This window comes from Choloepus didactylus, chromosome 9 (assembly GCF_015220235.1).
Source record: "Choloepus didactylus isolate mChoDid1 chromosome 9, mChoDid1.pri, whole genome shotgun sequence".
Classification (NCBI taxonomy): Eukaryota; Metazoa; Chordata; class Mammalia; order Pilosa; family Megalonychidae; genus Choloepus; species Choloepus didactylus.
Window position 1 is genome coordinate 96373997 of NC_051315.1, and position 17578 is coordinate 96391574.

Here is a 17578-nt window from a genome sequence, read left to right on the forward strand (position 1 = left end):
TCTTCCACAAGGGGCTTTAGTCCTCCTTTTCGAATGCCTTTGTTTGCCTACCCTTAAATTCCTGCTGCATTTCAAGCACTGTTTCTCACAACTCTGATACCCTTCAATAGAGAATAATTCTCACTAGCCTACCATGTAGTGACCGACACTTGACATTTTTTTTTCAATGAAAAGAAAAGGCATGCCTTTCAAATAAGAAGTAAAAGTCTAAAGTCATCAAAACATGGTAATATCCTGTGTGAAATGTTGCAGTCACGGTGCCTGTGGTTTGAGTCCCTTGATCATGTGCTCGGAGAGAAGTAAGTTGGTGGCATTCGTGGATGATTGAGTCTCTCAGACCTCCGCGGGTGCGTCTGCAGCTCCCCTTGCTCTTTGGGCTCCTTGGGGAGGAGGGGCTGGGGCCCTGGCCCACCTGTAGGACAATGATCTTCCGGCTGCTCCTGGCTCTCCACTTCTTCCCATCCATTGAAGCATCAGGTAAACACTTTTTGTTTCTTTCCTCCTCTAAATTTTTCTTTTGCGGTCTTGCCGTCTGGCTTGGTTTATTCTAAATTTCAAACAACTTGTTAAATTTGGACCTTTGAAGTGTAGTTTTGCTTTATCATGGCAGCCTGCTGTTTAGAAGCTCATGGATTGTTAGACTACTGTATGGCATTTCAAACGAATGTCCTTTGGAATAAAGGAAGATTTTCTTTAGTTATTAGGTTGATAATGTCCCAGGAATTTTTAGCTCATATGTATCTTTCTTTTTAATTTAAGAAAACTGTTATAAGCTGGTTGGTTCTGAAAACTGAATTTACTTCATACCACCTGGGTTCATATCACAGCTCCATATCTTACTAGCAGAATTTAGGTTGGTATTTAAACTCTCTAAGCCTCAGCTTCCATATCAGTAAAATGAAGATGATAATAGACCCCATCTCATAGTCATTATGAGGTTAAAATGAAATAATCCCTGTAAAATGCTTAACACAGTCAGAGTCTTGCTAGCGAGATGTTTGCTATAATTATAATGAGTACCCAATTAAATGAGTCCTGGAGTTGCCACAGAAGTTGGTACAATACAAACAGTTCATTTTCTTTTATAATTGGCTGAAATCTGTTTTCTTAGGCTAAAGTCCTTTTAGTTCCCAATGATAAGGAGGATGAGTATGATACGTCTAACACTTGTAGAGCACTTACTCTGTGCAGCAGTTAATTCTCATGACTACCAGGTAGGTACTATAATTAACCCCATTTACAGATGAAGAAACCAAGGCCCACAGAGGTTAAGTAATTTGCTCAAGGAGACACAGGTACTAGGTGTTGGAACCAGGGCCTGAACCACCTTAGTCTGCCTCCAGAGCCTGTGCTCTTGAATATTAGGCAATTTTATCTAACATGGTGTGGTTTTGAATTTTATAGATGCAGATGAATTCAGGGTTACATCAACATCTGAAGACACAATTCCAAGCAGAAAGAGCTTGCCACTTTGGTGAGCTGGGCTAAGGTGTTTGTTCAACATGTTCTCAAGAGTTAGAAAAGGATCCCACTTGGCTCAAAAATAGGCTGATGGTGGTCAACTGGCATGTTTAAATAAAGATAACTATTTTCCACTTAAAAGAAATATTGAAAGGCCAGTATCTTAAATTATCTTTTGCCTTTATTTTGGTGGTGCAGAGCCTGCAGTTTTGTTGTTGTTCTTAAACATCATGTGCATGAGCAGAAGTACAATAGTTACATATATATATGTAGTTATTTCATTGCCAATGTGCCAGTGAACACATTTGTAAATTGTGTATTTCAAAAAAGGTCTTGATATAACGAATGACAGGAGTTGGTAATGAGATAAATTATGCCCCAATATCTGGCATCAATCACTCACAGTTACCAAACACATTTTAAAAGAATCTTTAAAATTTATTTTTAAGGATCTTTACAATTTATTTTTAAAGAATCTTTAAATTTTCTTAACTTATTAGACAGTAAAGGATGGTGAGAAAGGAAAGGGAAGCCCCACTCTGATGGAAAACTATTTAAAATTGATAATTGTACATAAATTACTTTTCTGAAGTGCTTTGTGTACAACCATCTGTCATCAATTAATTCATTCTCTTTTGAAGTTTTTTTGGTAAGACTCAAAGCTTTATATTTTTCCTTTGGAACTTTACTAAAAGAGGATAGTTGAAAACAGCAGTTGGAGCCTTCATTTTCTACTTTGAGATGTTTTGAATTTTCAAATGCCAGCTTACTCTTATGATGGTTTCGTGCTGAGTGGTCATCTAATGAAGTTGGAAAGGGAGGGGTAGAGGGGGCACTTCTGAAATGCCTCTTCCGGTAAGAAAATCTAAGAGAAAGAAAATAATTACAACATACAAATATGTATGATTCAGTCTAACTGAATGGTGTAAAGCCTTCCATGTGCTTTTTGTCTCTTCCTCTTTATTCACCCCTGTGAAGAGGTTAGAGATAAGGAAATTCTCTGGTCAAAGTGTAACTGTCCTCCCCAGGATTGTGAAAAACTATTCTTATGTCTAAGTTGATTATATCTGTATAAAGAACAGGTTTTTTCCCCCATTAATTTCATAATTCTAATTCATTGGTTCATGGCAAAGCTTAAAATACTCTATTCTATAAAGTTGAGCTTAACCTGATTCTTCATGATTTTGATGAGGCTGTGGAAAGATCTTTATGGCTAAACTAAAGAAGTATGACTTAAGAAGAGTGAGGATATCGTAACTTAGGAAATTCCATTACTAAAGTTACATGTTTTCTACCAGACTTGGATAATTGTGCAATTGAGAGCCACAAGAGAGAATTTTGTTGGACTTTGGAACACAGACCAACTTGGAACAGCAGGTCCTTGAAAGGGAGATGATTTATGATTGGTGATAGGAGTAAGCACCTAATGCATGGCTCAGTCCACATATTTGTCAGCCAACAATTGTTATTTTTTAGCTAGCTAATCATCCAACATGAAGCTCAAATCAGGACACCACCACTTATTTTTCCCTGAGAGAACTTTTCCTTTCTCCTTAAACCTTAGCAAATAAGCTGTCAAAATGACCACTTGGGCCACAGTTGATTTTCCCAATGCTGCAGTCTTCCCCTCAGCACTTCCTTTTCCTGAGAGAGGCACAAAAAGCAGGACAATGATAGGTAACTAATAAAAAATCATCAGCAAAGCAAGGTAATTAAACACTTCATTTTTAATTCAGTCTTCAGCAAATGACTCCTCTGAGGTAGTTGTACACAGAACAACTTACAGGACACTGTTGCTTCAAGGTTGGACTGGGGAAAGCAAGGTAAGAAGATGAATGTTGAAAAATGCAATGCAATCAGCAGATTGCTGTAGCTACAGATACACTGTAGCCAGTTCTTCTGACTGTTAAGTGGACTGTTTTGCCATTTAAAGTAGATTTGATGGCTATTTCAAAAGCATAGACCTTGCTTAAGGATTTGTTTTACCCCACTACCATGCATTAAGATAATATACTATGAATTTTTCTTAAGGCAACCATCCAGCAAGGACTTTTACTGCAAGGACTGTGAAATTAATATCAATATATCTATACCAGGAAATGGAGTGAGTCATTTCCACCGATAGATGAGAAATAGCAATCAATCTGTGATCTTAACTCTGAAATTCTTGCATTCAAACCTTTACTATGGGTGGGGAGAAGACCTCTTCTTTAGACATAGACTCCCCTTCTTTTTAGTGTCTTCATTTTTGTTTCATGGGTGGAGGAATGTCATATGATTGCTGTTCTCTTTTTATCATATGTGGATATCTTCCTCCAAGTATTTCTTGCATTCAGTGTACTAACATTTACAAAATGAAAATTTTTATGCCACCAACATCCCAGAGGAAAATTTTAATTGTGGCATCTCTAAACAATATCATCTCTCAAATAAGAGCTATTTATTAATTAGTATAGGCATTGATAAGGATATACAATTCATTTCAGACTCTCTTGTCTAAAGCTCTGAGGGCAGGCACTCTGTCAAAGCAATCTCACAGCAGGTCATTGTAAGGGACAACATCTTTCTTTTCTCTTTTTTCATCTCTATCAAATTTTGTTAGCCTTTTTTCTCAAGAAATTTATTTGTGGAACTTCACGGAAACTGGAACTTTTTTCTCAGTAGGTGGTCTAGCTGAACATTAGGAAAAAACCAACATCTTGGTGGCTTTTTGACTGGCCGAGGGATCTCTAAGTTTGTCTAAGTGGTGTTAAGGCATCTGCATCTCTTTTCTGGTGGTTTCTTTGACTCTTTTTGATCAATGACATTGTGTTGGCTCCGAAAAAATGCATGCAGAGCTTTCAATGGGGAATCATTGCAGGAGAACCAGTCCCTGAAGCTGGAGGAAAGGAAATTGAAGCCGCATGGGAAAGTGATTGGAAAGTAGGGTTTTATTTGCTTTTTACTTTCATTTTGGTGGCTTTTAGCATGAGAAGAGAGATGTATTGGATGGGGTCAGAGATCAAGAATCATCCAGTCACTTGGTAGAGGACATGAAAAAGAGAATTTAGACTACTTTGGCCTTCGTATTTCAATACTAATTTCATAGGATTCTTAATTTAGTCTGTGTATCACCATGTAGGTTTGTGTGTTTGTTTTCTTTGTTGAAAGAGAACGTGTAAGGTGGTGGAAAATTTCTTTCTTAATTTTGAGCTTCTCCTTCATCTGTATCATCATTACCATCACCTTTATCTTTTTCATCGTCTTCATTATCTTGGGTACTTTGACTGACAAGGTAACTGGATTAATGGTTCCTGTTGTGTCATCAAGAATCACCCACTCACAGTTCACTTTAACCTCTGATCTAATCATGACGCCTTTTCCTGCATTACCTGAGTCACTTGTTGGTTCACAATCCACCACGTAATATGTTGATTATAACAGTAACTCAACCACTAATTCACAAAGGAATCTGAATTTTTGACTCTGAAATTATTGACTCTGAATTAGTGAATCTGTGCCTCACGTTTTAACAATGATATAGATTCCTTTTTTGAGAATTTAGATCAATGCTGGGTGTTTGTTTGTTTTCTTGCTGAGAAGGTAGAAGGCTGTCCTTTCCATTGCATGGGGCTTCTTGACATGTAATGAAGCATCAGAACATTACTGTGGCTGTATTTGCAGCTTCCATGAGATCTGATGGCTTTCTTTGATATTGAGCACTGCCATTTTTTTTTAAATTCAGTTTTGAGATATATTCACATACCGTACAATCCTCCATGGTGTACAATCAGTTGCTCACAATACCATCATATAGTTGTGCATTCATCATCACAATAAATTTTTGAACATTTTCCTTACTCCAAAAAGTAAAAATAAAAATAAAAGTAAAAAAGAACACCTGAAGCCCCCATCCCACCCTATTTTTCATTTAATTTTTGTCCCCATTTTTCTACTCATCTGTCCACACACTGGATAAAGGGAGTGTGAACCACAAGGTTTTCACAATCACACGGTCACACCATGTAAGCTACATAGTTTACAATCATCTTCAAGAATCAAGCTACTGGGTTGCAGTTTGACAGTTTCAGGTATTTCCTTCTAGCTATTCCAATACACTAAAAACTAAAAAGGGATACCTATATAACACATAAGAATGCCCTCCAGAGTGACCCTCGACTCCATTTGAAATCTCTCAGCCACTGAAACTTTATTTTGTTTCATTTTGCTTCCCTCTTTTGGTCAAGAAGATTTTCTCAGTCACACGATGCCGGATCCAGGCTCATCCCTGGGAGTCATGTCCTGTGTTGCCAGGGAGATTTACACCCACGGGAGTCATGTCCCATGTAGGTGGGAGGGCAGTGAGTTCACATGCTGAGTGGGCTTCAAGAGAGAGAGAGAGAGGCCACATCTAAGCAACGAAAGAGGTACTCAAGGGGAGACTCTTAGGCACAATTATAAGTAGGCTTAACCTCTCTTTTGCAGTAACAAGCTTCATAAACGCAAGGCCCCAAGATCGAGGGCATGGCCTACTAAATTGGTAGTTCTCAGTGTTTGTGAGACTATCAGTAATAACCCAGGTGGGGAAGTCCAGCATTTCCGCCTTTTCCCTCAGTTCCTCAGGGGGGCCCTGGAAATACATTCTTATTCTCTATCCAAATTATTTTGGGATATTTTTGGATTTCACACTAACCTGTACAAACCTACCAGATCTCACTTCCTATTCAAAGTTCCTATTCAAATTATGGTGTTTGAGTAAACTGTTAAATTATTTAGAAGCACTGCTATTAATAAGGGCAAATTTGCAGGACCAACCTGAGCTAAGACAAAATGTTAGTAGGTTCTTGTTCTCTAAAGCCCTGTTCTTTTGGTAAGATGGGTCTCATTCGTGTGCTCACTCCACAGGCGTTTCTTGAACACCTGCTACATGTAAGATGTTATTCTAGGTGCTGTGACAGATACAAAAACCCACTTTTGTCTTTAAGGAAGTAAGAATTATGAAATCTTACTAGAAAGTTTTTTCTAGTTTAGAACCATTGAGACTGATTCTAAATTTATACTAATTTACTTCACGGAAAATATTTATAAGCAGAAACATACATAGAATTGTTGAATTCAATCACAGACATTTAGAGATGGGAAGGAACTTAGAGGTCTCTCAATTTATAGAAGAGGAAGTTGTTCTGATGGTTCCTAGATGATGTTAATAGAAAGATGACACTGAAATGCTTCCTGGTATTTTTGGGTGTCCTTTGGCAAGACCCATCTTACTTATCTAACCTATCTCCTCTCATACCCTAAATCTTACTTATCTAAACTATCTCCTCTCATACCCTAATATAAGACCATCAACCCCAATTTTGCAGGTTTATTTACTGTCCCACACACCCGTATTTTGCCTTTATAACTTTACTGATGCTGTTTCCCTCTCTCCCCCTTTCTGCCCATTTAAATCCTACTGTCTTTCATTCCCTCTCTTTAGCGCAAGACCTACCTCCTTGAGGAAACTTTCCCTGGATACTTCAGCCTTTATTATGGATTTGTAAGAGGCATTCCAATGAGAGTATAACTCAATCTGACAAATATTTATTAAACTTTAGTTATATTTCAATCTGTTAGAGTATGGGAGGATATAAAAAGAGGGAAAGAAATATAAAGATATCCCACAAGAACAGCTTGTGTAATTCATCAAGTTTTCTCTGCCTTCATGGACTTTATGATCTAGTTGCAATCACATATAACAGCATACAAGACCTGGAAACAGATAAATGATAACAGATGGCAGTCTTCTACCTAACCCTGCTATTTAATGGCTTATTGACTTTGCATATATTATTCCCATAATCCGGAATGTCCCCTACACCTCCCACCTGAAGAATCTTTCTCTGAGACCCTAAATGGCAAAGTTAGGGATTTCCTTCAAGGATTCCTAAAGAATCCTGTGTTTTCTTCTATTTTAATGCTTACTGTAAGTGTATCATCATCGTGTGTTGGCTCCTCTGTTTTTTCCACTAGACTGTGAACTTCTCGAGGGGAGGATCATATCTTACTCATCCTTAAAACTTCAGTAACATGCACAGTGCTGAAAGTATTGTAGGTGTTCAATAAATATTTGTTGAAGGAAGAAATGAATGAATTAGCTTCAAAATAAGGAAGCATAAAATTAATACCCTTGGAAAATTAACAGAGGATGGTAGTTTTTATGGATAATTTGGAACTAAGCTGGACTTTATAGATACATTGGATTTGGATAAATGGTATCAATAATAATTTCTAGTTAACATTTATTTTGTACTTATAATCTGCCAGCCACTGTCCTACCTGGCTTTCTCTGTATTAAATTATTTAATCTTCCCCTACATCCTATGAAGTAGGTACTATGATTATCCCAGTCTTATAGATGGGGAAACTGATGCACAGAGCAAGTAGAAAAACTTGCCCATTGTCACACAGCTAGTTAATGTGTGAATCCAGTTGGTCTTGCTCCATGTTTCATGTTCTCAATAATGCTATTTTGCTGGGAAGGAGAAGCAATACAAATAAAGAAACCAAACCAGAAAGACAGTGACATGTTCTTGAACAGATGGCCAGTCTGGATATGTAGAGTGCTGGAGAGGTAAGGTAGAACAGATTAATCAAAAGACTGAATACTGATTATAGAAATTCAAACTTTATTTTCAATGCATTGTGAAGCAACTGAAAGTTTTTGGAAGCAGAGTTCAGGATGGTCTATGAAGACTAATGACAAGGAGACCTGCCACTTTGCCAGGAAGTGGGTAATAGACTAGGATTTGGGTGGCAAATGTGAAATAGAAAAAAGTGACTATTATGAGAGATGTTTTGAAAGTAAAAATGCTGGTACTTAGTGCCTGGTTCAAGGGTAAAGGTGAGAGAGGGAAGAATCAAGAATGATTCCAAGATTTTTGGCTTGATGGGGGACTTATGGTAAACCATCTGAAAATAAACTGTTAGTGGAAGTCTGTTGTGCAACTGAATAAAAAAAATTATTAGAGCACTTATGTGTGACTGAGTTTTGAAGTAAACTAGTAAGTTTGATTTTAGACACGTTAAGCTTGAAGTAATAGCTTGAGATGTCAGAAAATTGTCCAGTAGATAGCTGCAGATATGGAAACTGGGTCAGAAGAAAATATTTAGGATTCCTCATCTTTGGTATAAAGCTGAAACCATGAGAATGGATGGCTACCCAAAAAGAGAGGCTATAACTGCAGAGAAGCAGAGAGTTGAACTGAATTTGGAAAATATCTATGGCTTAGTGGTCAGCTGAAGCAGATGATGATGATGTCTCCTCTCTGAAGGTGACAGAAAATGTGTTGGAGAGATAAGAGGGGAAAGAGGCTAAGGGAATGTCATTAGAATTAAGAGAAGGAAGGGTTTCAAAAAGAGACGTGGTCAGTAGCATTACATGTAGAAGTGAAGGAGAGGGGAATAATGGCTTGGGAAGTCCCTTGGGATCTGGCTAAAAGGTCATTTGAGACTTCTAAGTTTAGGTAGAGTGGTGGGGAAGAAAGCTAAGACTTCAAAAGTTTAAGAAAAAGTGGGAGGAGACAAAATGGAGGCAGTAGTGTTTGCCCTCGAAAAGCAGAGGAAATTGATAGCTAGAGTGAAGGTAATTAGGAAAGTATATGTATGTCACCCATAATGTCTACCATGGTATTTTGTAATCAGAGAGAAGAGGACAAATCTCTAAGAGTGAGGAGGGAAAGAAGAGATTTATAGGAAGAGCAGTGACACATTAGGAAGAAGCTAGGGTAGATGAGCGATCCCATGCATTAAGCCTGAGGTTAAGAACTGTTTTGTTAAATACTTATATTTAATTCTCTCAGGATAGAATATTGTGCTAAACTTATATGAACAAGATCAAATCAGATAATACATACCTTGGCTTTGCAGAGTTAGCCCAAGTATGCTTTAAATTCTTGCTTGGACCTTTGAAAATAAACAATATGGCTGGGTTTGGCCTTAGCTCAAGGCTGGGATAATACAGTCATGAAGTCCAGACTAACCCTGCCCAGCATTGTGGGCAAGGATCCAGCTTCCAGCCAGGGAAGTTAATTTCAGTATCTCCCCTGTGTTTTTCAGAGCAAGGATGTGGCTGCTTGACCTTGGCTTTGGGGAGGCCAAGTCTGCTATTCTTTTGTCCTGTCTTTTTTTCAAACTCAAAAACTAGAGACTGATTTCTCAAGTAAGGAGGTGTGATTAGGAGTTTTGGTCTGTCTCATTGTGACATAACTTTTCTAGGCCTCAGTCTCCTCAACTGTAATATGAAGGAGTTGGCCTAGAAGACATCTCAGGTCCATTTCTGGCTTAAAAATTCTTCTAAAGTGGAATTAACCCCCCCCCCCCCCCCCCAGCTTTTATCAGCTCTAATGAGGCAACTCAACCTGCCAGACCTCTTTGGGGATGCTTTTATGATCTGATAGAGAAAATACAAAGAATTGCAAAATAGCCAACTCTGAAGTTACTTGGAAGGATTGCTAACCAGGATGTTAGATGCTAGTGTGCTTAGAAATGACTGCAGGATTTGAGGGTTATATTGTCTTTGCTCTTTCCTATCTTCCTGTGTAACATTAAGGTCCAATATGGTACTTATTTCCCAGCTTCCAGGCCACACCTCTTATCTAGCTGATTCTATATGTGTCAAGGTGGCCCTGAACAGGGTCTTCAGATGTGTAAGATTTAGGAAGAATGAAGCAGACAGGAGAAATGTATTGTCATCATCTTTACAGAGTTGCTTTGATTCCATGCTCAGAATGAGGGTTACTTAGGAGGGAAGTAGGTTCCCAAATTTGGTTATGAGATTAAAATGCATATTTAGGAAAAAACATATTAATATAGGAGGTCTTTTGACACCTGGGGATTTCTTTTGATCTGTTAATTGAATGATTGTCATAAGATTTATATAAAAAGCTATTAAGTCCCAGAGACCTACCATTTGGAATATAGGTGACCTTTTAGGATAATAAATTTGATTTTGGAGAGTGGTGCTATGGCGTGTGGTATGGATACCTCATTTGTGTAATAAGTTACCATGCTCTGCCACATTATTCTCTTAGATTGTCTGTCCAGCATTCAGGAGATGTGAGGAAAATTGTTGAATTGTAGGGATTGGGTCACATTGCACCTAAGTTTACATTGCTCTTTGTTTAGGAATTTTCAATCCTAGAGTGCTCACACCCCTGTATTTGAGTGATAGGACTGGATTGTAGTGCAGGCTAGCAGTTTTAATATTAACCGTCACCCTAATGCAGGTGGCCTTCTAACTCCCTGACTAGCTTCCTTGAGTTCTAGTCTTACATTTCTAACTCCTTCTGGATCTTTCCTCCTGGAAGCTTTAACTGCTCCTCAAACCCTACTTTGCTAAAACTGAACTCAACAGTTTTCCCCACATTCCCTGTCTTCACGTTCCTGAATGTGTCAATGATGCTCCATTCTCTCCCTCATCCAGCCCAGGGATTCTGTGTCACTTTTGGTTCTTGTTTCACTATCAGTCTGCACAACCGAGTACCAAGGGGCTGTCCATCCTTTCCATCCAGGCTGCCACCTCCACAGCTCAGGCCTTATGCGTGCATGTTGATGCTATTTAAGCAGCCTCCTGATTGGTCTCTGCCTCAGTTCTGCCCTTTCTCCAAGTGAATCCACACCCCATACCCTGCTAACCTCCCAAAGCAGCACTTACCACACCATTCTCAACGCAGCTGTATTCAAATTGAGGCGTCTCCCATTGCCCTCTTAGTCAGTGTCTCCCATTGCCTTCTTAGAAAATGCCATGTGACTTTCTTGCGTATAAGGCCTGCAGGATCCGTATCAGTCATCTTCTCCTGCTTACCCCTACATAAATTGGATGCTCTGCTGGTCCCCAATAGACGCTGTGCCTTCCCACTTTTGCCCTTATGCTAAGACCATTTCCTTCATCTTTCTAATCTGCCCCAGACTTCATGGCCCAGCTGAAGGCTGGCCTGCACAAAGCCTCCAGAATTATCCTGCCTGAAAACAAGGTCTCTCTCATATGAATTCTAAGGACTCTCTATAGGACTCATGTACCGTACACGGTTTTGAAGAGGAGTTGTGTTCCTGCCTTAGGATTTCTCCTAGAGGGAGGAAGCTGCATCTCTTACATCTTCCCATCTCCCAAAGAACTTAGTATAGTAGGTCCCAATATTTATTTGTTAAATGAATGAACTTGTCATGCCAGAATTCAGAATACCAAAGAACAATTCTCTGACACATCAAAATCTCTTTTCAGGAAGTACTCGATCTTTTTGATAATTTTTCTCTCTCAATAATTAATGCCTTAGGTCTAGGTGCTTAGATGGGACTTTTTGCTACTGAACTATCTGACCTCTGAGTTACTTTCTGACAATTGCATGTAGCACAATAATTTTTTTTAAAAGGACAGGGACTGGCATCCTCTCCATTATAGCGTCTGTGTGCATAGTACAAACCCAGTTAGTGGGTTAACCTTAATGCTGGCTAACAACAGCTAGTTTAGTAAATGTTATCGAATAGGCTTCTATTTCTATTTGTGTTGTTATGTGTAATCATTTGTCTTTCTTTGAACTGAGATCTCTTGAGTTTGTTTAAAAATTATGCTTTTCATCTATAAGAATTCATGTGCTTGATATAACTGATTGTTGTGATGTACAAAATCTTAGACAGGGCTGGCTGCTTGGCCTGACTATATCTTTTGACAGAAATCATTGCTTCTGTCATGGTAGCCTCATCTACACAACTCTCTTTCCTTCTGGTTCTGGTAACGTCTCCCTTCCATCGCCCCTTTAAATCTAAGGGTGATAGAAACTCCACTGCTGCAAATCACTGGTTCTAGCACTGTGCCTTGTGGTTCTGCTATCTCTATACCTGTGCCAGCAGTCCTTTTATGAACAGACCCTCCTCTATTGTCCAATTTTTTTTTTCTGTTGGGATCTTGAATGAGACAACATACATAGGTGCCTATCATGCTTACTCAAAAACTATTTCTGTTTTTATTTTTTGAGAGGCTTTCCTTTAATTTCCATTCTTTGTGAAAATGGGAAAGTTTCAAGACGACAATCAACAGAAAACTAGACAAAATGTTCACAAAGTTCCTTTGAAAGTGTAATCTGCTATTTTTTCATATTAATATACATTTCAGGAGTCTGGGACCATTCAAAGTGTGATAGATTATTAGTAGCTTTGTTTTTATCCTCCTAGTAACTCAAGGAGGGTGGCAAAAGAAGCTGTAGCCTGGTGAATGTTTTGTTCTCCTCTTTCTCACATCTGTTTGAGGTCAAGCCACCAGCTAGAGTCCCTAGAACCACAGACTATTGAGTCTCCCTTCCCTCCCAGAAAGCACAGTTTGTCTCACAGGTTCTGAGCAAATACCCAATGGATCTGTGGGGCAGCCTGCTTCTTAAGGAGTCTGAGAGGGAGCAGGTGGTCAGATGGCCCCATGTGGAAGGGTACAGGAAACCCACTTAGAAGAAAGTTACAGTAACTTAACCAGCTCTGTGGTCAGGAGGGAGGTGATCTGTACCAGGGAAACCAGTGTCACCTCGAGAATATGCTCACAAACATCAGAGGCCAAGATGGTTGAAAATGGAAAGCTTCCATTCATGTTGGCTCCTCCCTAATGTGTTAAATTCTGTCCAGTCAGAATTTAAAGAAGGAAACAACATGATTAGATTATTGCATCCTGATTTTTTAAACTGCAAAAGGAACTGACTGTGATGGGCACAGATGGAACCCAATAAAGCTCTTTTGAGGGTCTGAAGGAAAATCACTTTGCTAATTAAAAGTGTGTTATGTTATAATGGATCAATTTAAAATATTTTATTTCCTAAAAGCCTTTTTTGCCCATTGTAATGTGCAGGACCTTTCTACTTTGATGGGAGAGATAGGGAGTTACTGAATCTAGGTTGAAAAGGTTATGTAAAAAAAAAAAATTCTATCTATATATAATAAAAAGGATACTCTGCTTTAAAAAAAAAAAAAGTGTATTATAGCCTTCTTATTGTTTCCTTAGCATTCCAAAGCACACTTCAGCCTTGAGTGCTGCTTTCTCTACTCTCTGGTTCATCAGCCTCCATGTGCCATTTGATGTCTCCATGGTGTTATGATAAGGAAAAGGAAAGAAGAATATTGTAAATTCTAAAATGAAAAACAAATGTAATTCACAAAGTCCTGAAGTTAAGAATTTTTCCAGTGAGCCTTAGATTGGAAAGTGACTTTACGTGCTGACTAATATCCATGTTTGATCCCTTTTGTACACTTGGGCAAGTTGAAAGAATCACATGGTATCATTATTCCTTGTGGATCTGAAATAAGTTATAAGAGATGCTTTCTGTAATCACATTGTTCGTAGGCCTTATATGGGATCCACCTGTGGGTTTCAGAAGATTTCTGAAACTGTGAGCAAAATGTTTTGTGTATATGCATTAGGTGCAAAAAAAAAAAGTTTGAAAACATACTTTTTCCAGATATGACTGTGAAATCAATTAACTTTTGCTGGATGAAAAAGTTGTTTTCTATTCATTCATGATTTAAAACATTGCTCCTAGAATGCATAAATAAATAAATTACTATCTTAGCTCTTCCACTATTTTTGTGACTTAGTTTAAAAAGTCATTTACTTCTTTTATTTTCGGTTGTCTTTTCTGAGGAGTTGGTTTTGATCATCTCAAAATTTCCTGTGAGCTGAACATTTTTTTTTTGTAGGATGATACTCCAGCAAAATGGTAGAGAAAATGGAATTGATCTTAGTGCTTTCCTTTTCTCATCCTGTTTACTCCTCTAGTCAATGGTATTCTCCTCCCCAACTCTCACTTCAGCCACCTGGTACTATCCTCTCAACTGAATCCAACTTTGAGAGGACCTAGAATCAATCACTGAAATTGTATTGAAATTTTGATGCAACCTGGCACAGGGAAGAGAACAATAGATTAGAGGTCTTGAGCATAAACTCAAGACCCAAGGGTAACATGCCCTGTGGCCTTGGGCAAGCCACTTGACCTCTTTGATCTTAGTTTCCTCATCTGCAAAATGGGGATAAAAATGACTCTCCTGTCTATATACTTCACATATACTATAATATGGAGTTCAGAGGAGATAAATATAAAAGAAAGTGTTTTGTAGCCCTGAGAATGCAGGCTATAGTCACTAATTTAAGTCAATATGTTTCATCTTCTTTGAGTATTCAAGCATTAATTGAGCTGACGGGGAGGATGCTTTTAGGGTTAGGGTCCTTTCTCTGGTGCCTTGGAGCCACACGTTAGAGATGGTTATCAATTCCACCTGTGCAGAGGGCTGACCTGATTACTAAATATAGTAATTGACCCATTTACAATAGGGGTAGAGGGGAAGATTTTTTTGTACAAAGATTTTGTCCCCTCTTTTTCTCATGGAAACAAGAAATTTTCAGTTTTCCAGAAGACAACTATATCATGAGATTCACAGATTATCTGTGGGAAATCTTTTGCTCTCACTGCCTCGCTCATAAGCAGCAGATAAGTACCTTCTCACCTCCGAGCTTACGCTTCATGTTGCCTGTTGTCAAGCAGGAGTTGTGAGGGAAAGAGGTTTGAGGTTACTGCTTCCTGTCTCCACACCTTTAGTTGGTTTAGCTACTTAGGAAAGGCTTCGAAAAGCAAAGCACTAAATTCATCATCAAAACAACTAGTCAATTCTGTTAGAGAAATGTCAGTCAAGTCAATCTTTTGATAGCAGAGGCAAATACGATTGATAGGTTGACAGTGTTTATCTTTTAACTTAGCAGTCTCGTCTAGGTTGACCTTGTCTAACCACTCACAAAAGAGAAAATCAAATATTTAAAGGTTATGTCTGCTAAGATCAAATTTAGCTTGAAATGGATGCTTTCCATTTCTAACATGAACCAGAAAGAACAAAGGAATTGAACAGAAGTTAGTATGGGAAAGCAAAATATTTCTCTTGTTTCTTCTGAGTCTAGTTTTTAAAATATGGCCTTAAATTATTTGAGGTACTGTGAATTTCCAGAAACTCAGAGAACAAAACTGCATGTGCAAGCCAAATATCATCTGATGTTCTGGTTATCTTCTGGTTTGACTTATCCATGCCATTACTCCACTCCAGCAGAGCAAGTGTTGTGTCATTTCACAATGCTCAATTTTAAGAGAAGCAGAGGGGAATCAGAATTATTGCATCTACTACAAGTCATAATCATCACATCTATTCAGGATCACTTGGAGCAACTCTTTATCTTTTTCTACCACCAAAAGTGAATTTCCTTCATTTAGTACCTCTGTAAGGCAGACGTAGATTCTGAGGTCCTGTGAGATAGTTTTCCACTTAGGTTCTGAGTGGTGCTCTGAATGATTGACACAAACCAATGTGGGACCAAGTGCTATAAGAAGCAGGGTATAACTTGAAAAACAAGAGGTTCGTTCTATTAGCCAACCCTGAACTCTAAATTAGGAGACCGTTGGCCACAGACTAGCACATATTAAGAAAAGTGCCTCTAGCATAGTACCTATGTTTAAGGGTTAGAAAATTTTAAAATTATGTGTTGATATGGGAGAGTGAGAAAGTAAACATCGACAGATAAATTGAACGTCTCCTGTCCATCAAATGGTCATATAACCAATAGTTTTCAATCTCTTTGCCAGCAAAATCTTAGCATAAGGGATTCTTCTTTCTTTCCTTGCTCAATTGCTGGAGATGCCATCTATCAAGAGAACAATGAATAAGTATCATCCAGCCTAGATACTGGGATCTTGAGTAGATCCCACCTGAAAATTTTTTCAATTTGTAGTGCTGAGGTAGAATGGACTAAGAAGGAAGTTGATCTATTTCAGCAATTCTGAGGTTTGAATTTTGCAGGCCCTATAATGGGACATAAGGAAAATTTTTCTTTCAATTATCTCACCATATTCTGCTTTATGAAGGAAAAATAGTTTCAGGAGAGAAGGAGGTTTCCCTTCTGGAAAATAGCAAACATTGGTTTAAGTTCCAGGTAGTCAATTGTGGGCCCAGTAAATTTTGAAGTAATTTGTATTTTCTTTGCAATGATCCCTCAGGCTGGAAGAATATCTCCTTCATTACTCAGGTGTCTAACTTTCATCTCCGTTTCTGGGCTGTCTATTCTGGTAATGTAATGAATGAAGAAGAGATGTAGGCAAAAGTAAAACCATGTTATTTAGTGTCTGGTTAGCGTGGCCTAAGGACAGTCATTTTAAACTCCTCCTTCTCCCTCAATCACCACATCTAAGTCAATGCAGAGGTTTGCCAATTTTAGCCTGTAAATATTTTTTTTTATTATTCAATTCTTCCTCATCACCTCTTGCCTAGACAACTACAACAGTCTCTTAATTGGTCTCCACGTTTCCTTCAAATTTATCCTCCACAGTTTTGCTAAAGTGATCTATAGAAAATGAAAAACTGTATACATAACTTTTGGGCTTAAAATCCTTCAGTGGTTTTCCTGTTACCTTCAGGAGAGAGCCCATGCTCTCTGCTGAAGTGAACCATGCCTGCCTTTCTAGTCTTGTTTTTACAATTCACATCCAGCAAAATTGAAATTGAGTATTTGTTGAAAGAATAATAAATGAAGCTAAGTTGTTAAGATACAGGTTTTGAAGAAGGATTTAATGAGATAGTAGTCGTATCTAGCTGCTTTTAAGAATTATACAGACTGCTATCTTTCACTCACTTATTATTTTGAGATCCTATTCTTTGCACAGTATTATACAAAAAAAAGTATAGTATGTGGTCTCTGCTCTTAAGATACTTGGAAAGTCGGTGTCTAGAGAAAACACCCATGAATGAAAAGCTAAACAAATTGAATCATATGAAAAAAGAGGCCCCAAAGGTAGAATCGGACAAAGTGGCAAATGAGTGCTATAGACAGTAACTGTTTTGAGATCAGAGAAGGGGGGCATTCTGGGCCATGGAGTTGGTGGACGAAGCATGAAGATAGGAGTGCTTACAGTGTGTTCTGGGGATGTTGACCTCAGTAGTCTGGCTAATTAAGAGGTTTTGGTTTGAGGAAACAGGGTTGGAAAAACCTGTAAAGTCTTATGGATTTGGGGATAAGAAGTGAGGTTTCATCTGTTAATCTACCAGTTGCCAAAATTGGCTACAGATTAGAATCACCTGAGAATCTTTA

The 17578-nt window shown here is 38.4% G+C and overlaps 1 protein-coding gene across 1 annotated transcript in view; it reads left to right on the forward strand.

Moving 5' to 3' along the window:
• Positions 1-320: 320 nt before the first annotated feature.
• CD28 (CD28 molecule) overlaps positions 321-17578 on the forward strand; it is a 30573-nt gene continuing 13315 nt past the window's right edge. The window contains 2 exon segments of the mRNA XM_037848666.1: positions 321-477; positions 1192-1214. Of these exon segments, the coding sequence (XP_037704594.1) occupies positions 321-477; positions 1192-1214 (180 nt within the window).